The following is a 23,471-nucleotide window of genomic DNA, read 5'->3' on the forward strand; positions in this document are numbered from 1 at the left end:
AGTGGGAGAGGGGCGTATAGACAGTGGGAGAGGGGTGTATAGACAGTGGGAGAGGGGTGTATAGACAGTGGGCGAGGTGCACATAGACAGTGGGAGAGGGGCGTACAGACAGTGGGAGAGGGGCATATAGACAGTGGGAGAGGGGCGTATAGACAGTGGGCGAGGGGCACATAGACAGTGGGAGAGGGGCGTATAGACAGTGGGAGAGGGGCGTATAGACAGTGGGAGAGGGGCGTATAGACAGTGGGAGAGAGGTGTATAGACAGTGGGAGAGAGGCGTATAGACAGTGGGAGAGGGGCACGTAGACAGTGGGAGAGGGGCACGTAGACAGTGGGAGAAAGGCACGTAGACAGTGGGAGAGGGGCGTATAGACAGTGGGAGAGGGGCCTATAGACAGTGGGAGAGGGGCACATAGACAGTGGGAAAGGGGCATATAGACAGTGGGAGAGGGGCTTATAGACAGTGGGAGAGGGGCTTATAGACAGTGGGAGAGGGGCGTATAGACAGTGGGAGAGGGACACAGAGAGTGGGAAAGGGGCGCATAGAGAGTGGGAAAGGGGCACATAGATCAAATCAAATCAAATCAAATGTATTTATATAGCCCTTCGTACATCAGCTGATATCTCAAAGTGCTGTACAGAAACCCAGCCTAAAACCCCAAACAGCAAGCAATGCAGGTGTAGAAGCACGGTGGCTAGGAAAAACTCCCTAGAAAGGCCAATACCTAGGAAGAAACCTAGAGAGGAACCAGGCTATGTGGGGTGGCCAGTCCTCTTCTGGCTGTGCCGGGTAGAGATTATAACAGAACATGGCCAAGATGTTAAAATGTTCATAAATGACCAGCATGGTCGAATAATAATAAGGCAGAACAGTTGAAACTGGAGCAGCAGCACAGTCAGGTGGAAGTTGAAACTGGAGCAGCAGCATGGCCAGGTGGACTGGGGACAGCAAGGAGTCATCATGTCAGGTAGTCCTGGGGCATGGTCCTAGGGCTCAGGTCAGTTGAAACTGGAACAGCAGCATGGCCAGGTGGACTGGGGACAGCAAGGAGGCATCATGTCAGGTAGTCCTGGGGCATGGTCCTAGGGCTCAGGTCCTCCGAGAGAGAGAAAGAAAGAGAGAAGGAGAGAATTAGAGAACGCACACTTAGATTCACACAGGACACCGAATAGGACAGGAGAAGTACTCCAGATATAACAAACTGACCCCAGCCCCCCGACACATAAACTACTGCAGCATAAATACTGGAGGCTGAGACAGGAGGGGGAGGGGGGCACATAGACAGTGGGAGGGGGGCACATAGACAGTTGGAGAGGGGCGCATAGACAGTGGGAGAGGGGCACAAAGACAGTGGGAGGGGGGCACATAGACAGTGGGAGAGGGGCGCATAGACAGTGGGAGAGGGGCGTATAGACAGTGGGAGAGACACATAGACAGTGGGAGAGGGGCACATAGACAGTGGGAGAGGGGCACATAGACAGTGGGAGGGGGGCACATAGACAGTGGGAGAGGGGCACATAGACAGTGGCAGAGGGACACATAGACAGTGGGAGAGGGGCACATAGACAGTGGGAGGGGGGCACATAGACAGTGGGAGAGGGGCACATAGACAGTGGGAGAGGGGCACATAGACAGTGGGTGAGGGGCACATAGACAATGGGTGAAGGGCGTATAGACAGTGGGTGAAGGGCGTAGAGACAGTGGGTGAAGGGCGTAGAGACAGTGGGTGAAATTATGTTGAATATAATAATAAACTACATTTATCAATCTGATTCCAATATTATGTGAATAAATGCAACAGGCCGTGTAAGTCTCTGGAGGATCTAGTCAAGGTAGCAAGCCTTGCATCACCTCTCAGTATGCATTTAATGAACATGTGTCTAACTTGCACCGTTATGCAATTATTAAGAGAGTAGATACAAATGGCCAATCCTGGCAACCAATGTTCGAGCATTAACTTATTGAGGCAAGCAGATCAGTGATTTCAAGGTGGAGCCCAAACATGTGCTATGCATAGTGTATATAACAATTACCAACAGACCTACTAAATTATAAACGATAGTCAAATAGTTACTCTGTAAAATGAGGAATGCATTTATTCAATTCAACTAATAACATTTATTAGGGATAATTATGAAAACACAGAGATGAAAGATCAGTGATTTTATAATAAAAAAGGTTGTATTGGTGAAATATTTGGGTAAGCCTGGCTTCTGTTGGCATCCATGAATACATATGCACGCATCATTGAGAGATTCTGCAGTGCAGAATATCCTAGTTATCACTGTGAAATAATCTGCTTTAACTAGATTGTTTCATTGTGCCATCTTAATGCCATGCAATGAATGGTCAAAGACAAACTTACATTTCTTTACAACAAGAAATTTCACATCATTAATCTATCTTAACCTGATCTTACTTTCTGATTCGGAACTTTGTGTTTGCAATGTTCTTGTTGCTCACTTGAGTCAAGCTGCGAAAAGAGGTAGAAGGCATTTTTGCAAAAGCTATTCTTTCAAGGAGGGGAGAAGGAGGGGCACACAAGAGGGGCGCATTCCATTCCAGAAGATACATGTGTTTTCTGAAATGGAATGAGGCCGGTCTTACTGTGGGGCAGGTCCTGGCATGGCTAAGGTTGCTGAGCAGCATACTGAAATTAGTGGGAGAAGGGTGTATAGACAGTGGGAGAGGGGCGTATAGACAGTGGCTGAAGGGCGTAGAGACAGTGGGTGAAGGGCATAGAGACAGTGGGTGAAGGGCGTAGAGACAGTGGGTGAAGGGCATAGAGACAGTGGGTGAAGGGCATAGAGACAGTGGGTGAAGTACATAGTGACAGTGGGTGAAGGACATAGAGACAGTGGGTGAAGGACATAGAGACAGTGGGTGAAGGACATAGAGACAGTGGGTGAAGGACATAGAGACAGTGGGTGAAGGACAGAGACAGTGGGTGAAGGGCATAGAGACAGTGGGTGAAGGGCGTAGAGACAGTGGGTGAAGGGCGTAGAGACAGGGGTGAGGCGTAGAGACAGTGGGTGAAGGGCGTAGAGACAGTGGGTGAAGGGCGTAGAGACAGTGGGTGAAGGGCGTAGAGACAGTGGGTGAAGGGCGTAGAGACAGTGGGTGAAGGGCGTAGAGACAGTGGGTGAAGGACATAGAGACAGTGGGTGAAGGACATAGAGACAGTGGGTGAAGGACATAGAGACAGTGGGTGAAGGACATAGAGACAGTGGGTGAAGGACATAGAGACAGTGGGTGAAGGACATAGAGACAGTGGGTGAAGGACATAGAGACAGTGGGTGATGGACATAGAGACAGTGGGTGAAGGGCATAGAGACAGTGGGTGAAGGGCATAGAGACTGTGGGTGAAGGGCATAGAGACAGTGGGTGAAGGGCATAGAGACAGTGGGTGAAGGGCATAGAGACAGTGGGTGAAGGGCGTAGAGACAGTGGGTGAAGGGCGTAGAGACAGTGGGTGAAGGGCGTAGAGACAGTGGGTGAAGGGAGTAGAGACAGTGGGTGAAGGACGTAGAGCTAGTGGGTGAAGGACGTAGAGACAGTGGGTGAAGGACATAGAGACAGTGGGTGAAGGACATAGAGACAGTGGGTGGAGGACATAGAGACAGTGGGTGAAGGACGTAGAGACAGTGGGTGAAGGACGTAGAGACAGTGGGTGAAGGGCATAGAGACAGTGGGTGAAGGACGTAGAGACAGTGGGTGAAGGGCATAGAGACAGTGGGTGAAGGGCATAGAGACAGTGGGTGAAGGGCATAGAGACAGTGGGTGAAGGGCATAGAGACAGTGGGTGAAGGGCATAGAGACAGTGGGTGGAGGACGTAGAGACAGTGGGTGAAGGGCGTAGAGACAGTGGGTGAAGGGCGTAGAGACAGTGGGTGAAGGGCGTAGAGACAGTGGGTGAAGGGCATAGAGACAGTGGGTGAAGGGCATAGAGACAGTGGGTGGAGGACGTAGAGACAGTGGGTGAAGGGCGTAGAGACAGTGGGTGAAGGACGTAGAGACAGTGGGTGAAGGGCGTAGAGACAGTGGGTGACGGGCGTAGAGACAGTGGGTGAAGGGCGTAGAGACAGTGGGTGGAGGACGTAGAGACAGTGGGTGAAGGGCGTAGAGACAGTGGGTGAAGGGCGTAGAGACAGTGGGTGAAGGGCGTAGAGACAGTGGGTGAAGGACGTAGAGACAGTGCAGCTGAGCGGAGGAGGTACATATCTCCCCTGCCAATTACAAGCATCATTTACTTTACTTTTCTATGAACTGTGATACCATTTCAAAAAAGGATTTATTGCCCACCTTCCCTACAGAATCGCATGCTCCATCCATGACAGTGTGGGGGTCCAGAGTGAAGCGCTGCATGGGGCCTATCGTCTACACGGCTCCCCCAGATGGTGGCTGGGGCTGGGTGGTGGCAGTCTCCTTCTTCCTGGTGGAAGTGTTCACCTACGGAGTCATCAAGAGCCTGGGCATCTTCCTCCAGGACCTAATGGGGGAGTTTGGGGAGAGCAACAGCCGAGTTTCTTGGATCATCTCCATCTGTGTCTTCGTCATGGCCTTCACTGGTGAGACTTGGGGCAGCGTCAGGGTCTAGGGCTGGGGTGTTTTTGGAGAGCTGCAGGGTGTGCGGGCATTTGTTACTGGCCCAGCACTGATTGAAATAATCAGATTTGTGCTAAGCTGAATCAATGCTGGGCTAGAACGACAGGCGCAGGAGCTCAAAATAAATGCTTTAAAAGGTGACAACACTGTGATAACACTCAGCTACAAAAGGTCAGATGCTCTAAAGTGTGCTAACCAGAGATACCTGTCCCGTTTCAGCTCCTCTCGCTTCTGTGATGACCAACCGGTTTGGCTTCCAGACAGTTGTTATGATTGGTGGACTCCTCGTCTCCATAGGAACCATCGCCAGTGGCTTCACCAAATCCATCAACGAGATGTACATCACCATCGGACTCGTTGCAGGTATTAGAAACACACACACACACAAAATTGACCATCACAACTGTCACAGTGCCAACAGTGTTTCACCAGTGTGCTTGTGTCCTCTTCCCTCCACAGGTCTGGGGTACTGTCTGACCTTCCTGCCCACCATTACTCTCCTGTCCCAGTACTTCTCCCACCGACGCTCCCTGGTCACAGCTGTCGCCTCCACAGGAGAGTCCTTCTCTGTGTTCGCGCTCGCCCCAGGTAAAAGGTCACAAGGGGACTTGAACACTCTGCTTACTAGCTAGCAAAGTTTAACATAAAAAACAGCTAATGTTTCAGTTTACCAACCTTCCCATTCTCTTAATCTTACTTCTCTCAATTGCTTTTTCATTTCACATTAACCCGCATTTAATTTTAGGATGGATTGCAAACCCTGAGCACCATTTGAAACACTCTCCTCTCTGTTCTCCCCTCTGCTCCTCAGCCTTCTCTGCTCTGAGGGACTGTATCGGCTGGCGTTACACCCTGGTGGTGATCGGAGCTCTACAGGGCATCATCATCATCTGTGGAGTTCTGCTAAGACCCATCATCATCAGACCTGGACCAGCCACAGAGACAGAAACTGATGGACTGGCTGACAAAGAGCTGAAGGCTCTGAACACAGAGGAGGAGTACTACAGTAAGGAGAGGTTGTACACTAAGGGCAGTTCATATGCTAAGGATGGGTCTTACACACTGCAGAGGGATAGCAAGCTGGCTCATCGTTACTCCCTGAGCTCTGGAGAGTCTGTAAACTCTGAAGTTCAGTCCCTCCATCACCAGGTCCTGGAGGACGGCAGTAAGGCAGGGGAGGAGATAGACGAGGAGGAGGCGTCTTCACAGAGGTGCTTAGGAAGCAAGGAGAAGGATGAGAAGCAGACACAAACACTATCCCCCCAGAAACTCCTTGACTTCTCCATGTTAAGAGAAGGCAGCTTCATCTGCTACGCTCTCTTCGGCCTTTTTGCCACATTGGGTTTCTTCGCCCCTCAGCTCTACATCATCGAACTGAGTGTGAACCGTGGCGTGATGCGTCACCGCGCCGCCCACATGCTCTCCGCCATGGCCTTTGCCGAGATCTTCGGCCGCCTCTCCATTGGTTGGGTGCTAGGCAGGAAGCTGTTCAGAGGCAGGAAGCCCCTGGTGCTGCTGGGATGTGTAGTTCTGCTGTGCCTGGTGCTGGTGGCCTTTACCCTGGTGTGGGAGTTCTGGGGCCTGGCCGTGTGTTGTGGGTTCTATGGCTTTTTTATAGGCACCGTGTCGTCGACACATATACCCATGCTGGCAGAGGAGGATGTGGTGGGCATAGAAAGGATGTCGTCAGCTGTGGGGGTCTATGTGTTTATACAAAGTTTCGCTGGGCTGGCGGGACCACCTCTGGGAGGTAAGAGATGCATTCAAATCTCTTTTTCACAGACCTCTGTCATGTCACGTCTCTTTTGCTCTCTCTGATATGTAGCATCAGTTTTATTTTCATTGTCATCAAAGGAAAATAACACAAACTTGCTTAATTTGTGCATCATTTTAATGAATGAGTTTGTTCACCATATACAATTTATATTGTGTTCTCTCAGGTGTTCTTGTGGACCTGACTCAGAACTACGGCTCAGCGTTCTACTCCTGTGCGGTGGGTATGAGTCTAGGGGCTGTGTTCCTGGGTCTGGTACGACCAGCCAAGAGAGGCCTGCTCTGCTGCTGCACAACCAGGCCTCAGAGCATTTCCTATTATTCTGTATGTAAATCCGAGACACTACATTTACTATGATATGTTACATTTCGTACGGTATGTATTCATTTGTGGAAGTTCATCATACATATCATATGATACAAATTACAATTCATATTTTATGTTATGAATTTGCAAAACGTATATGTTACGAAATCTCGCTAGGTGGCCAGATTGCTAACATTAGCTAGCTCGCTAACATTAGCTAGGCTAGGAGTTAGGGTTAGGGTTAAGATTTAGGGGTTAGGATAAATGGTTAAGGTTAGGGTTAGCTAAAATGGTTAAGGTTAGGTGAAGGGTTAGCTAAAATGGTTAGGGTTTTTACTTCCAGAAAAATACGAAGTGCTCTGAGACCAGGTTGTACAGCAGGAGGGGGCATCAGAACCTCCCAGAACCCATGCAGGTGGGGCCGGGGAACCCTGTACCTCAGCGAGAGGGGAAGGAGGCCCAGGACAGAGACAGTCCTCAGGACTACCTAGAAGTTAACCTTGATTTGGACCAGAAAACGTTACTGAAAAAGGCCAACAGATGACAATCTCTACTTGAAAAGACATCACAAAGGTCAGAAGGAAATCCCATAAGAGTCGGGTGAACTGAAGTCTCAGTTGAACTAGTGCTGATTGAGATAAATCAGACAAATGTTTGAATAAAGATGTAGACTGCCATGGACTATCTATCCTGTGATTTCAGATCTGGTTTTGGGTGTCTGGAGAGTGGCTCACACTGAACAAAGGAAATCCCAATCACGGCCGGTTATGATACAGCCTGAAATCGAACCAGGGTGTCTGTAGCGACGCTGAAATGCAGTGCCTTAGACCGCTGCGCCACACGGGAGCCCATGAACATGAACACACTGTTTTGGCTCATGGTATTGTAAGAGAGGATACAAATAATATGTAGATACATGAAGTCAGCTGTGAAGAAACAATAACACCATGACATCATGTTGTATTCAATTACTTTTTAAACGTCACTTTACATTTTTTAGACAAAGCAATCACTTGGTACTAATAAAAGATAAATATCACAATAATGTGTAAAGTCATTGAAGTGCTTTGAATAGAAATGTACATTCTAGGATCTTCCTCTCATCCTAGTGTATATTCATAAATCATATACATTTCCTGAGTGTGACCATTCTAGAATTTAGAGGTAAATCTGGAGATTCTATTATTTCACTTCATCCAGAATCTCCAGACACCTCCTGAGCCACTGTCTGAAGGTCTGGAAGGGCAGAGTGGGTTTGGGACAGTAGGGCTCAGAGTCTGACTAGGAGATAGTGGGCTGTCCAGGGCTAGCTGTTCCCCCCTTCTCTATCCATCGCAGCAAGGTCTGAGAGAGACGAGATATACAGTGTGTTTGGAAAGTATTCAGAACCCTTGACATTTCCCACATTTTGTTATGTTACAGCCTTATTCAAAAATGGATGAAAATGTTTTTTTCCCCTCATCAAACTACACACAATACCCCATAATGACAAAGCAAAAACTTTTTTAAATTGATGCAAATGCATAAAAAAACTGAAATATCACATTTACATAAGTATTCAGACCATTTACTCAGTACTTTGTTGAAGCACCTTTGGCAGTGTTTACAGCCTTGAGTCTTCTTGGGTATGATGCTACAAGCTTGGCACACCTTTGGGGAGTTTCTCACATTCTTCTCTGCAGATCCTCTCAATATCTGTCAGGTTGGATGGACAGCATTGCTGCACAGCTTTTTTCAGGTCTCTCCAGAGATGTTCGATCGGGTTCAAGTCCGGGCTCTGGCTGGGCCACTCAAGGACATTCAGAGACTTGTCCCGAAGCCACTCCTGCGTTGTCTTGGCTGTGTGCTTAGGGTCTTTGTCCTGTTGGAAGGTGAACCGTCGCCCCAGTCTGTGGTTCTGATCGCTTTGGAGCAGGTTTTCATCAAGGATCTCTCTGTATTTTGCACCGTTCTTCTTTGCCTCAACCCTGACTAGTCTCCCAGCTATACCGCTGAAAAACATTCCCACAGCATGATGCTGCCACCATCATGCTGCTGCCACCATGCTTCACCATAGGGATGATGCCAGGTTTTCTCCAGATGTGACATTTGCCATTCAGACCAAAGAGTTCAATCCTGGTTTCATCAGACCAGAGAGTCTGGTTTCTCATGGTGCATGGTCTTTAGGTGCATTTTGGCAAACTCCAAGCGGGCTGTCATGTGCCTTTTACTGAGGAGAGGCATCTGTCTGGCCACTACCATAAAGGCCAGATTGGTGGAGTGCTGCAGAGATGGTTGTCCTTCTGGAAGGATCTCCCATCTCCACATAGGAACTCTAGAGCACTGTCAGAGTGACCATCAGGTTCTTGGTCACCTCCCTGACCAAGGCCCTTCACCCTCGATTGGTTAGTTTGGCCAAGCAGCTAGGAAATGTCTTCCTGGTTCCAAACTTCTTCCATTTAACCCTCATGTTGTGTTTGTTTCATGTTTAATTAATTGTGTTAATACATATATTATCACCTTATGTTGTGTTAGATTTATCAACAGATTTATTTTATTTGATCAATTTTAGAATAAAGCTGTAACTTTGGAAAAAGTCAAGGGGTCTGAATACTTTCCGAAGGCACTGTAGCCACTCCAGAGTCACCCCATTACACTGTAGTATGGGAAATAGACTGGCTGAATGCTCCAGGTGGTTGGAACCCTGTATGACACACTGCATCCACTGGCAGTATTTCACCCCGAATATGTGCCCTATCTCATGGGTGACCATCTGGAACCAAACAGAGGAGGGATAGGCATAAATGTAGGGGATAAGACTGAACCAATAACAATCCATTTCTAGACAGGGCCAAAGATCAGACTTATGTTCAATAGGCCACCCTAGGACAATAGGGATTGATACTGAAACTGACACCATTTAATAACTCTGAGCTGGGTTGTAGCATGAACATTGCAAGGTGCTCGTGATAAGAGTGCTGTAGTAGCCCTTAAACACAGAGTAGTCTCCCCGACAAGGCCTGATACACGTAACTCCTGATGTAGAAGTTGTCGTCGTACCTGGCAAAGCTGAAAACTCCCATTCCTGCAGAAAGAAAATGTTCAGTCAATGTATCATTTTTGTTTGAGTAACATGCTGACCACACCGCCTGTGTTTGCGCGTGTGAGCGTTGCAAAATATATGTACACATTCACGTTATTCAATCATTTCATCCAAACTGCTTGTTTGGATGAAATGTCCTGCCTCTCCCATCTCCTCATTGGTTTTTAGGAGCATATACCCATGTGGGTGATTGAAAGATGAACTGAGGTCCACAGTCCAGTTGGTGCTGCTAATGCAACTTAAAGTTGGTTGTCAACTGCCATATAAAGTCTAAAGAAGAAGAAGACTGAAGAGAGATTACTAGAAACTAGGTTTCCCCTTTTATTTGTGGATTAATTGTCAGAGTAGAGAACACATGATTTTGTGTGATTCAAAATGGGTCAGAATTCTACAAAAATCTAGAAAAAAAAGGACCTTGTGCATTTCAGGTAAAATAAAACCCAATGTTTATATCCCAGGACAAAGTAGCTAGCAACAACAAGCTAGCTAGCTAAATGTCCATACATTTTCATGTGTTTAGACCTGTCCCCAAATAAATATATTGGTTCAGATATTTTTTTTGTTGATCGGGTCTGGTGTGGAAGGACAAAATCAACATGCGCGCAATAGCGCATTAGGATGCACTTGGGTGCCCAGTGTAGTCAGCATGTAAAGCACCACCTACTGGTATGTTAGAGTTAGAGTGAGAACAAGTTCAAGGAAAGCACCAGTCTCTCTGTAGTTGAATAAATGGTGATGATTTTGTCTGGATGCACACACCATGCCAGAGGGTCCCCAGGATTACATTTAAGGGAGTATTACAGATAACAACTTTCTTTACAGCTCTGGTGCAGTTCAAGCAATGGGATACCTCCATATTATAGGAATACAACTACATTCAAGTGTGTGTGTGTTTAATTACCTTCAGTGAGAGAGGCCCGTCCAAACACAAAGTTCCAGGAATCTTTGGGGTAGAGATCTATCACGGTGATGCCCATGATGCCGAAGGCATCATACGGTTTCCTCTTCTGAAGAAACCGCAGCAAATCCCCTGAAAGAAACAATGACAACCACCTTTCATTTATTTATTATTTTTATACCCACATCGGCCAGTTGAGGGCCTCATAACACCTGAGAAACCCCCCACAAAGCGGAACCCTGGCCCATGACCCGGTGTCGTGAGCTGGTTTCTCTCACCTGCGTGGATCTGTAGGTTGTGTGAACTGCTGTTGACCCTGAAGGCACAGTCTGTGGCAGCAACGGTAACTGGAGGCAACAGCTTAACCACCAGCCAATAATAGAAGGCCTGGCAGTAGTCCCTCAACCACCTCACGTACCGGCCTGTCCTCTGCCTCCCTAAAGGAGCCTGGGAAACAACACACACAGAGATGGGTAGCTGAATAGTACCACTCAATGTTTCACATTGCATTATTTCGGTGGAGAATCCTCTCCCATATAGCTCTGTGGCACACCAACTGTAAAATGTTGTCCTCTATTGGTTTCAATGGAACATGCTGGTGTTTGTACTCTAGCCCCGAATGCTGTGTGTGTGATCTTTGCACCTGACTCAGAAGGAAATAAAAAGTAGGAGATGCACTGGTAGTGTATGCCCTATTTGTGGTTCTTGTTCTGAGCACAGAGTGGCAAACTAGGTGCATGCACGCCTCTTTGCAAGAGGTTCAAGTCGTGCATGCTCTGTATTGGCTGCTACACTGCCTTTAACTGTGGCAGTTCAAAGATTCTATCTTTCATGACCTTTAGCTTTAGTTGAATCCATGTAGCTGCTCCCTTAACTCTGATTACTTACAGTAGCTGATGTGTGTGGCTCAACAGTAGTGGTCAGCTCAATCACCCACAAATGAGTTTGTTGTCCATGGTGCACCAGCTAATGGCATCTGAATGATTCACTGTTATTTTCAGAGGACTGCAGGGAAACTGTATCTCTGTAAAAAAGTATTAATAGGCCATAGAGCTTGAGAGACGGCTAAAACAGAAAGAGTGTGGACCCACCTACCGATGATCTGTAGGTAGATAGTACTGTGACCCTTGATGGGTTTGCTGCGGTAGGGGTTGCTATAGAAACTCTGGAAGTCCTGCGGCTCCTCTGGGTGCGAGTGGATCCAGTCCGAGTCAGAGTGCACAGTGATGGGCCGGAACAAGGACCCATCCCCCAGGCAGAGACACTCTTCCAGGAGCCTCCGCTCTTCTCGACTGTACTTATGGTAGCGATCAGTCAGGTCACAGCGGCTGGACAACAGGGCTGTGCGATGTGTCTCTGCGGGGTGCTGGATCACCTGCATCTGTGGAGCAGCCAGGGGAAGGTCAGGAGAATGTGACATACGGTGAGGTAAGAGTATGATGAAGTTGCCCAAAAGGCCTAGACACTGTAGCTCCCTCCTAATGGTATTGGTTAGAGGTTAATATCTGTACCTTGGGGCATCTTCCAGAGCCTTGTATGGCACAGGGACAGGTGAGAATAAGACTGAATTTACACAGGTTAGACAAAGTTTATGAGTGGGGCTGAGGCAAAATAAACTAAAAGCCTTCTGACATTCTTAATAAATATAGCATATTTGCTTTTTGTCTGTTGTCTTTAAGGTGAAGGACAAGTTTACAAATGAGGATTGTTTAAATAGTCCCTATAATTCCATACCTGGTGGAGGAATAAAAATAACTTCTAATGCCTCTTCATGCAACCACCAGTAACATCCATTCTTTTCATTCACAGGTAGATAGGATCACAGTGCATAACACTAGGGACCACACAATGCAGGCACATTCTGTTCCCATATAAAGTTTGAAAAATAACTTTCATCACAATAATGGAATTTCATAGAAAATATAAATATTTGTAGAACTAAAAGGTTGTTTACCTGCGACAAGTTAACAGGGTAACTGCCTCTCTGATAAGCAACATGTAGCCTACTGTAGAGTTTGCAGATGCGCAATCGGTAGGTTTCAGGTTATTGGATCGTTACGTCATCAAACGTCACGTTAACACTTTCAGCTGGGGCTTTTTGCTAGCAGCAGAACACTCGCTAGCTTGATCAGATTTTAGTATTGTATTCTTTCTGATCTGTCATCTCACCAATACCGAATGATAGTTTGACTGCTATCAAATACTACCAAAACTCGAGTTAAATTGACAGATTGGAGGAATCTCTCGCTTGTTTCGTTATAAGTTTAGCTGGTTAGCTAGCTAAAGTAGCTTATAGCTAAATAGTTTATAACGGCGGAAAGAGACGATGAGACGTTAACCGAGAAGTAACTTGTTTACTGACATAATCTGCATACATACTAGGATAGTGACAGTTAATGCTAAATTATCAAGACTAACCAGTCAATGGTTGTTTCCTTGCTAACCAAAGAAGCTGTTCAACAAGCTAACAACCAGATAAGATCAGAATGCCCTGACTGGTCGTGCGCGGAAAGCTCTGCTGTACGTACGAAAATAGATTTTTGCTCGACCAAAAGTTGTGAGGGAGAGGAGTCGTTCCTTTACATCCGAACGTGCTCAGAGTCTTCTTTGTAACCAAAACAACCCACTGACAATCGTCTGCCAAATGTTGACAGAAAACAGGTGAGTGTTTTTCTTACAAAAATACCTTATTTGTATTTAATGTATTTAATAAGGATCCTCATTAAATGTGTTCCCTCAGGCCACTACTCTACAACCACATATATACAATGCAAAATCCATGTGTGTGTGTCTCTTCAGTCCCTGCTGTTCCATAAGGTGTATATTTGTATTTAAAATTTAAAAAATCTGATTCTACTACCTGCATCAGTTAGCTGATGTGGAATGTAGCCATGACTCTATTTAGTAATGTGCGTCTTTCATAATCTGTTCTGGAGTTGGAAGAGACCTCTGGCGGCATGTCTTGTGGGGTATGCATGGGTGTCCAAGCTGTGTGCTAGTAGTTTAAACAGACACCCCTGTGCATTCAGCATGTCAACACTTCTTACAAAAACAAGTAATGATGAAGTCAATCTCTCCTCTACTTTGAGCCATAAGAGAATGACATGCATATTATTGTTAGCTCTCCGTGTACATTTAAGGGTCAACTGTGCTGCTCTGTTCTGAGCCAATTGTAATTTTCTTAAGACCCTTTTTGAGGCACCTCACCACATGACTGGACATTAGTACAGGTGCGACAACACTAGGGCCTGTAGGACCTGCCTTGTTGATAGTGTTGTAAAGAAGACAGAGCATCACTTTATTATGGACAGACTTCTCCCCCCACCTTAGCTACTGTGGAATCAAGATGTTTTGACCATGACAGTGACAATCCAGGGTTACTCTAAGAAGTTTATTCACCTCAACTTGCTACCTTTTTACGTTATTCTTTACAAGATTTAGTTGAGGTTTATGGTTTAGTGAATGATTTGTCCCAAATACAATACTTTACATTTAAAAAATATATATTTAGGACAATATATACTTTTGCCATCCATTCTGACTGCAGCTCTTTTTTAAGTCTTGAATTGATTTCACTTGCTGTAGTAGCTGATGTGTATAGTGTTGAGTCATCCGCATACATACACATTGGCTTTTCTCAAAGCCAATGAATGGCATGTCATTACTAAAGTTTGAAAAATGTAAGGGGCCTAGACAGCTGCTCTGGGGAATGCCTGATTCTACCTAGATTATGTTGGAGAGGCTTCCATTAAAGAACACACTCTTAGACAGGTAATTCTTTATCCACAATATAGCAGGGGTGTAAAGCCATATCACATACCTTTTTCCCGCAGCAGACTGATCGATAATGTCAAAAGCTGCACTGAAGTCTAACAAAACAACTCCCACAATCATTTTATAATCACTTTATCTTCCCTCCAGGCCTGAGGACACACACTTTCTTGTAGGCTTAGATTGAAGATATGGCAAATCGGAGTGGCAATATCGTCTGCTATTATCCTTAGTAAATTTCCATCGAAGTTGTCAGACCCAGGTGGCTTGTCATTGTTGCTAGACAACAGTAATTTTGTTCACATTTTCAAATTACAATGCTTGTCTTTCATATTTTGATCAGTTGTACTTGGATGTTTAGGGTCAGTGTTTGTTGCTGGCATGTCATGACTAAGTTAGCTAATCTTGCCAATTAAAAAATCATTAAAGTAGTTGGCAATATCAGTTGGTTTTGTGATGAATGATTCATCATTCATTCTGATTCAATGAATGATGGAGCGGAGTTGCCTTTTTGCCCAATATTTAATTGAAGGTACTCCAAAGTTGTTTTACTATCATTATTTATATAATTAATCTTTGTTTTATAGTATAGTTATTGAATTACCATTAACCTCGGTGGCCAGTGTTACATTTGTTAATGTCTCAAGTAGGCTAATTGATCTCTCTGCATATCAGTTTAACTTGAACAATATTTCACATGGTTGTTTTCTTCCCAGATAAGTTGTCATACTCATGGCTGAAAATTTGAGCACATGCCTGCTCCTATAACTATAATGCTGTGGCTGAGATAGCCTCTCTCTCTCCCACACACACACAATGCATTCGGAAAGTATTCAGACCTCTTGACTTTTTCCACATTTTGTTACCTTACAGCCTTATTCTAAAGTGGATTAAATAATTGGTTCCCCTCAATCAGCGCACACTACCCAATAATGACAAAGCAAAAACAGATTGATAATTCTTTGCAAATGTATTATAAATCAAAAACTGAAATATCACATGTATGTACAGTACCAGTCAAAAGTTTGGACACACCTACTCATTCAAGGGGTTTTCTTTATTTTTACTATAAAGTTCTCATTTACAATTGCGACCTGGCCAAGATAAAGCAAAGCAGTTCGACACATACAACGACACAGAGTTACACATGGAGTAAAACAAACATACAGTCAATAATACAGTATAAACAAGTCTATATACAATGTGAGCAAATGAGGTGAGAAGGGAGGTAAAGGCAAAAAAGGCCATGGTGGCAAAGCAAATACAATATAGCAAGTAAAACACTGGAATGGTAGTTTGCAATGGAAGAATGTGCAAAGTAGAAATAAAAATAATGGGGTGCAAAGGAGCAAAATAAATAAATAAAAATTAAATACAGTTGGGAAAGAGGTAGTTGTTTGGGCTAAATTATAGGTGGGCTATGTACAGGTGCAGTAATCTGTGAGCTGCTCTGACAGTTGGTGCTTAAAGCTAGTGAGGGAGATAAGTGTTTCCAGTTTGTAGTATGTACAGTGCCTTGCGAAAGTATTCGGCCCCCTTGAACTTTGCGACCTTTTGCCACATTTCAGGCTTCAAACATAAAGATATAAAACTGTATTTTTTTGTGAAGAATCAACAACAAGTGGGACACAATCATGAAGTGGAACGACATTTATTGGATATTTCAAACTTTTTTAACAAATCAAAAACTGAAAAATTGGGCTTGCAAAATTATTCAGCCCCCTTCAGTTAATACTTTGTAGCGCCACCTTTTGCTGCGATTACAGCTGTAAGTCGCTTGGGGTATGTCTCTATCAGTTTTGCACATCGAGAGACTGACATTTTTTCCCATTCCTCCTTGCAAAACAGCTCGAGCTCAGTGAGGTTGGATGGAGAGCATTTGTGAACAGCAGTTTTCAGTTCTTTCCACAGATTCTCGATTGGATTCAGGTCTGGACTTTGACTTGGCCATTCTAACACCTGGATATGTTTATTTTTGAACCATTCCATTGTAGATTTTGCTTTATGTTTTGGATCATTGTCTTGTTGGAAGACAAATCTCCGTCCCAGTCTCAGGTCTTTTGCAGACTCCATCAGGTTTTCTTCCAGAATGGTCCTGTATTTGGCTCCATCCATCTTCCCATCAATTTTAACCATCTTCCCTGTCCCTGCTGAAGAAAAGCAGGCCCAAACCATGATGCTGCCACCACCATGTTTGACAGTGGGGATGGTGTGTTCAGGGTGATGAGCTGTGTTGCTTTTACGCCAAACATAACGTTTTGCATTGTTGCCAAAAAGTTCAATTTTGGTTTCATCTGACCAGAGCACCTTCTTCCACATGTTTGGTGTGTCTCCCAGGTGGCTTGTGGCAAACTTTAAACAACACTTTTCATGGATATCTTTAAGAAATGGCTTTCTTCTTGCCACTCTTCCATAAAGGCCAGAATTGTGCAATATACGACTGATTGTTGTCCTATGGACAGAGTCTCCCACCTCAGCTGTAGATCTCTGCAGTTCATCCAGAGTGATCATGGGCCTCATCCAGAGTGATCATGGGCCTCTTGGCTGCAAAGTTTAGAGGGACGGCCAGGTCTTGGTAGATTTGCAGTGGTCTGATACTCCTTCCATTTCAATATTATTGCTTGCACAGTGCTCCTTGGGATGTTTAAAGCTTGGGAAATCTTTTTGTATCCATATCCGGCTTTAAACTTCTTCACAACAGTATCTCGGACCTGCCTGGTGTGTTCCTTGTTCTTCATGATGCTCTCTGCGCTTTTAAGGGACCTCTGAGACTATCACAGTGCAGGTGCATTTATACGGAGACTTGATTACACACAGGTGGATTGTATTTATCATCATTAGTCATTTAGGTCAACATTGGATCATTCAGAGATCCTCACTGAACTTCTGGAGAGAGTTTGCTGCACTGAAAGTAAAGGGGCTGAATATTTTTGCACGCCCAATTTTTCAGTTTTTGATTTGTTAGAAAAGTTTGAAATATCCAATAAATGTCGTTCCACTTCATGATTGTCGTTGATTCTTCACAAAAAAATACAGTTTTATATCTTTATGTTTGAAACCTGAAATGTGGCAAAAGGTCGCAAAGTTCAAGGGGGCCGAATACTTTCGCAAGGCACTGTATGTATTCCAGTATGTAGAATAATAGTGAACACAACAAAACTATGAAATAACACACATGGAATCATGTAGTATCCAAAAAAGTGTTAATTAAATCAAAATATATTTTATATTTTTCAAAGTATCCACCCTTTGCATTCCAAATAATATAAAATGTTATTTGTCACATACACATGGTTATTTTTAAAAATTTGTATTTATTTTACCTTTATTTAACTAGGCAAGTCAGTTAAGAACAAATTCTTATTTTCAACAACGGCCGGAACTGCCTTGTTCAGGGGCAGAACAACAGATTTGTACCTTGTCAGCTTGGGGATTTGAACTTGCAACCTTTCGGCTACTAGTCCAACACTCTAACCACTACGCTGCCGTTAGCCGATGTTATTGTGAGTGTAGCGAAATGCTTGTGCGTCTAGTTCCGACAGTGCAGCAATATCTAACATGTAATCTAACAATTCCACAACAACTACCTAACACACACACAAATCTAAGTAAAGGAATGGAATGAGAATATATACATAAATATATGGATGAGCAATGACAGAGTGGCATAGACAAGATGGTATAAAATATATTACTCATCTCATATGTATATACTGTAAGATATTATTATTATTATTAAAATGACTAGTGATCCATTTATTAAAGTGGTCAATAAGTTCAAGTCTGTATGTAGGCAGCAGCCTCTCTGTATTAGTGATCGTTGTTTCAGTCTGATGGCCTTGAATAATAAGCTGTTTTTCAGTCTCTTGGTCCCAGCTTTGATGCACCTGTACTGACCTCACCTTCTGGATGGTAGCGGGGGGTGAACATACACTGGCTCGAGTGGTTGTTGTCCTTGATGATCTTTTTGGCCTTCCTGTGACATCGGGTGCTGTAGGTGTCCTGGAGGGCAGGTAGATTGGCCATGGTGATGCGTTGTGCAGACCGCACCACCCTCTGGAGAGACTTGCGGTTGTGGGTGGTGCAGTTGCCGTACCCGGCAGTGATACAGCCCGTAAGGATGCTCTAAATTGTGCATCTGAAAGTTTGTGGGTTTTAGGTGACAAGCCAAATTTCTTCACCCTCCTGAGGTTGATGAGGCGCTGTTGCGCCTTCTTCACCACACTATCTGTGGGTGGATTTTGTGTTTCTTGGCCCACGCAAGTCTCTTCTTCTTATTGGTTTCTTTGCAACAATTTGACCATGAAGGCCTGATTCACGCAGTCTCCTCTGAAAAGTTGACGTTGAGATGTGTCTAATTGAAGTCTGAAGCATTTATTTGGGCTGCAATCTTAGGTGTAGTTAACTATAATGAACTTATATTCTGCAGCAGAGGTAACTCTGGGTCTTCCTTTCCTGTGGGTCTTCCTCATGAGACCCAATTTCATCATAGCGATTGGTTTTTGCGACTGCACTTGAAGAAACTTTCAAAGTTCTTGAAATGTTCCTGATTGACTGACCTTCATGTCTTAAAGTAAAAATGGACTGTTGTTTCTCTTTGATTATTTGAGCTGTTCTTGCCATAATATGGATTTGGTCTTTTACCAAATAGTGCTATCTTCTGTATACCACCCGTTAGTGACACACCGATATTACATTTTTGACCGATATCTGATATTTTCCTTAGCAAAAAAAACGAAACCGATAACACACATATGGACACAGCTGTCAGGAGGGGGGCACTGCATCTCAGTGCAGGAGGCGTCACTGCAGTCCCTGGTTCGAATCCAGGCTGTATCACATCTGGCCGTGATTGGGAGTCCCATAGGGCGGCACCCAATTGATTATTTTGTTGGCATTTACTTATGCCCCCATTACCAGTAAAGCAATCAACCTATTTCTTTCACTTACTTGCTGTGCTATTTTGTCGTTCATTTGTTCAGTCGTTTCATTCTCAACCAGGATTTCATCATGCATGTCAAGCAGTGAAGTTTCAGCTCTGTCTGTCCGTTGTGCCTCTTCCTCGGTGCGCACTGTCACTGTGTCCATTTCCATCTTGTCCAGCTGCGAATATAGCATTTCACGGAAACTCTGTTTCTTGTCTGCATTGAAGTAGCGGTCCTTGTACATAGCATCGAACATGGTGGCGACACAGTAAAGAGAGAATTCCGCCGAATCGCTTGTTCACAGCCTGAGTGGGCAGTTTTGTTGCTGGGGCAAACTGTTGTCAAGGGCAACTGTTTCATTTGCCAATGTGGGCCAGTAGGAACATCCACCTTGTCTGGAAAAGGGGCCATATTCACTCCATAGAAACTAGTCAGCACTAACGTCGCACACTAGCTGCTAGCTAACTGGTTAGCTTAACATTGGCAAAGTCAGAATAGGCGTGCGCACTCCAGTGTTGTGACAGAATCGGTGGCATTAGAATTAGAATACGAATACTACACTGAACAAAAATATAAATCAACATGAAAAGTGTTTGTTTCATCAGCTAAAAAAAAAAGATCCCAGAAATGTTCCATACACACATAAAGCTGATCTCAAATGTTATGCACATTTGTTTATATCCCTGTCAGTTTTTGTTGAGCAGGTGTTTCAATGTCATGACAGAGGGCATCGCGTCTGCTGCAGGTGCAGTTGATGAGCTTATTTCTCAAGTCAGTTGTTTGAATGGAGCTAGCTAGTGTATTCATGTTTCTAAATTTCAACCATGTTTTCAAATGCCATTGAAATGGCAGCAGTGGAATGACAACCAGCATATTCCTGAGCGTGCAATACGACTTTCCTCCGTACGAAATCCTCAACGACCCACTGTGCTGTCAGACTCCGCATGCTCATGGGGCTGATATCGCTGGTCCAAATGTCAGTCGTGAAGGTAATAGCAGTGACACCTATTACTGTGCAACTACAGTAGGGCAACATCTGAAAAATAGTACCAACATTTAAACAAAAGTGTACCGGTGCTCGACCAGTTGGCGAAAGCCAACATCACCCACGACAGAGAACGGCAATGAATTCCATTATCTTGGCTTTAATGGATTTCGCCTTTGAGTTGTCTCTCTGAAATGTTCTTACTCTTTCAAATGACTGCTCGATCCACACAGCAGACGTGGGCTAGGTTAGGAATGCTGTGTTACACGTGTAGTGCAACATTTTAAGTGGCATCATTATGTCATGTACCTACGTTATATACAAAGATGTTCTCTTCTATCTGTGTTATATAGGTATGCACGTCAGCTTTGACATCGGTTTTTCACATCAGCATTAAACTAGACATCGGGCCGATACCGATGTTGGCATTTTTAGCTTATGTCTGTCGATTCCGATATGTTCACCGATATATCGTGCATTCCTACCATCCATACCTTATCACAACACAACTGATTGGCTCAAACACATTAAGAAGGAAAGAAATTCCACAAATTAACTTTTAACAAGGCACACCTGCTAATTGAAATGCATTCAAGGTGACTACCTCATGAAGCTGGTTGAGAGAGTGCAAATAGTGTGAAACGCTGTTATCAAGGCAAAGGGTGGCTACTTTGAAGAGTCTCATAAAATATATTTAGATTTGTTTAACACTTTTTTGGGGGGTTACTACATGATTCCATATGTGTTATTTCATAGTTTTGATGTCTTAGTAAAAAATAAAGAAAAACCCTTCGATGAGCAGGTGTCCAACCTTTTGACTGGTACTGTAAGTATTCAGACCCTTTACTCAGTACTTTGTTAAAGCACCGTTGGCAGTGATTACACCTTCGAGTCTTCTTGGGTATGATGCTACAAGCTTGGCACACTTGTATTTGGGGAGTTTCTCCCATTCTTCTCTGCAGATCATCTCAAGCTCTGTCAGGCTGGATGGGGAACGTCGATGCACAGCTATTTTCAGGTGTCTCCAGAGAAGTTTGATCGGGTTCAAGTCCGGGCTCTGGCTGGGCTTTTAGGTGCCTTTTGGCAAACTCCAAGCGGGCTCTCATGTGCCTTTTACTGACGAGTGGCTTCCGTCTGGCCACTCTTGGTGGAGTGCTGCAGAGATGATTGTCCTTCTGAAAGGATCTCCCATCTCCACAGTGGAACTCTGGAGCTTTGTCAGTGACCATCCGGTTGTTGGTCACCTCCCTGACGGCCGGCCAGTTCTAGGGAAAAACACCTGGAATTTTGATTTAATCATTTTTAGAATAAGGCTGTAACGTAACAAAATGAGGAAAAAGTGAAGGTCTGAATACTTTCTGAATGCACTGTACACCCACTTTCTCAATATGGGCCTAATAAAATATGCCATTTAATAGAAGCTTTTATCCAAAGCAACTTACTGTATACATGTTATGTATGAGGGGCCCCAGCAGGAATCAAACTCAGTCCTTGGCATTGCAAGCACCATGCCCTATTGACTGAGCAACACAGGCACAAACTCACTCACTCACTCCCTCCCTCCCTGGCCTCTCTGTCACTGTGTACAGGAAGCGGCGGCGGGGTGGAGACAATGAGGGGGACCAGCTGGCGAAAAGGTCAGGAGGGGGACAGGAGGGTCACGCCCTGGTGTCCAAGCTGGGCCAAGATGTCTGGGACTCTGAGGTGACAGGACACACACACACACACACTTGTGATGGTTTGTGCAAAAAGTATTTTCTATAAGTCATTCCTGTTTTCTCTCTCTCTGCTCCAGTCATCCGGCAGTGACAGCAGTAGTGGTATCAGTAGTCCTGAGAGGGCAGGGGGAGGAGCCAGCACCAGCACATGTACACAGAGCCAGAAGAACTGCACTTCCCAGGGTCTCCTCAGTCCCTCGCAAGAAGACCCTTCAATTTCCTCGTTGAGTCTCTATGGCGGCAGCACTCCCTATGACCACATCAACAGTGTCCTGAGGGAGGCCCATTTCAGCAGTCTGCAGACCAGAGGTCAACCAGGATCTACGTGACCTCAACTCACCCCTGACCCCCGTTGCCCCAACTGGGCAAGGTCGGTTCAGGTAGAAGTTGCCCGTAGACTCAAATCTAGAATCAACTTACGTCAGATTTGTGTCTAGGAGCAACTTCAACCTATTGTCATCCATGACATGGCAGATGAGGATATACATCCTTTGGGCTCAGGGCCAAATCCATACCATCGTCCCTGTGCCGTACATCTTACATACATGAAGCACACCTACATATCCAATGGCCCGCCCACTGTGGTACTACTATATACAGTATGTATGTACTCCAGCACTTTACTGAGGGGGTCTACTGCTCTGTGCTAGTGTCCTTAAATGAGTGACTTCTTGTTGGACATTAACATCGCCACTGGTGCTATCTACTGACGGACATTTGTATGAGTGTCTAAAGTGCTTGCTGTATCCTAATTAATAAAGAGAAGCACTTTTCTGCCTGTTAATTTTTTGTCCAGGCCAATACTCATCATGCTGTTTGCTGAGTGTGAGTTGGTGTTGATTAGTCACTGTGGTTACCTTCATCCTCCCACCACAAAAAAATTAGGGGACCATGATTATACTCACTTGCACAGAAGTATTTTTTCTGTGACAACAGGCCACATTCTCCATTGTTCAGAATGTTCCAATGGAAATGAGCTTTTTGTTTCTCCCGTTCTTGATAGAGGAAACTGTTGAGTGTGAAAAACTCAGCATCATTGCAGTTCTTGACACAAACCGGTGCACCTGACACCTACCATACCCCGTTCAAAGGCACTTAAATCTTTTGTCTTGCCCATTCACCCTCTGAATGACACAATCCATGTCTAGGCTTAAAAATCCTTCTTTAACCTCTTCTCCCCTTCATCTTCACTGATTTATCAGGTAACATCAATAAGGGATCATAGTTTTCACCTTGTCAGTCTGTCATGGAACGAGCAGGTGTTAATGTTTTGTACACAGCGTATTTGTTAGGTAATTGACATCTGTGCTGCTCATGACTACCAAATGTTATTAGAATTGTATCTTACAATACCATTCGAATAACTTGAGTTGTACTTTTGTAATGTTAGTTAACCTGACCCAGAA

At 44.7% G+C, this 23,471-nt stretch overlaps 3 protein-coding genes across 5 annotated transcripts in view; 2 read left to right on the top strand and 1 right to left on the bottom strand.

Moving 5' to 3' along the window:
* Positions 1 to 7,728, top strand: part of LOC109900042 (monocarboxylate transporter 7-like) — a 21,980-nt gene extending 14,252 nt beyond the window's left edge. For both annotated transcript variants that reach the window (XM_020495762.2, XM_031835255.1), the window contains 7 exons: positions 4,315 to 4,569; positions 4,826 to 4,969; positions 5,066 to 5,194; positions 5,418 to 6,356; positions 6,547 to 6,704; positions 7,030 to 7,259; positions 7,389 to 7,728. In XM_020495762.2, coding sequence (XP_020351351.1) covers positions 4,315 to 4,569; positions 4,826 to 4,969; positions 5,066 to 5,194; positions 5,418 to 6,356; positions 6,547 to 6,704; positions 7,030 to 7,230 — 1,826 coding nt within the window. In that variant the 3' untranslated portion in view covers positions 7,231 to 7,259; positions 7,389 to 7,728. The remainder of the gene's footprint in view (positions 1 to 4,314; positions 4,570 to 4,825; positions 4,970 to 5,065; positions 5,195 to 5,417; positions 6,357 to 6,546; positions 6,705 to 7,029; positions 7,260 to 7,388) is intronic.
* amz2 (archaelysin family metallopeptidase 2) lies at positions 6,484 to 12,949 on the bottom strand. 2 transcript variants are annotated; one of them, XM_020495781.2, is made up of 5 exons: positions 12,621 to 12,949; positions 11,762 to 12,047; positions 10,945 to 11,113; positions 10,670 to 10,798; positions 6,484 to 9,750 (listed from the first exon to the last, which is right to left on the bottom strand). In XM_020495781.2, exons 2-5 carry the CDS (start codon positions 11,912 to 11,914, stop codon positions 9,656 to 9,658), a joined length of 546 nt encoding a protein of 181 aa, XP_020351370.2. In that variant the 5' UTR covers positions 11,915 to 12,047; positions 12,621 to 12,949; the 3' UTR covers positions 6,484 to 9,655. The 2 variants fall into 2 exon arrangements, with proteins under 2 accessions (XP_020351370.2, XP_020351371.1); XM_020495782.2 differs by having other exon boundaries at positions 8,967 to 9,750; positions 10,945 to 11,095; positions 11,739 to 12,047; positions 12,621 to 12,727.
* On the top strand, positions 12,689 to 22,875 carry LOC109900057 (protein FAM104A). Its single transcript, XM_020495780.2, has 3 exons — positions 12,689 to 13,327; positions 21,937 to 22,051; positions 22,143 to 22,875. The coding sequence occupies exons 1-3, from the start codon at positions 13,311 to 13,313 to the stop codon at positions 22,392 to 22,394; spliced, it is 384 nt and encodes a 127-aa protein (XP_020351369.1). The 5' UTR covers positions 12,689 to 13,310; the 3' UTR covers positions 22,395 to 22,875.
* Positions 22,876 to 23,471: the final 596 nt, after the last annotated feature.

This window comes from Oncorhynchus kisutch, linkage group LG11, assembly GCF_002021735.2.
Source record: "Oncorhynchus kisutch isolate 150728-3 linkage group LG11, Okis_V2, whole genome shotgun sequence".
NCBI lineage: Eukaryota > Metazoa > Chordata > Actinopteri > Salmoniformes > Salmonidae > Oncorhynchus > Oncorhynchus kisutch.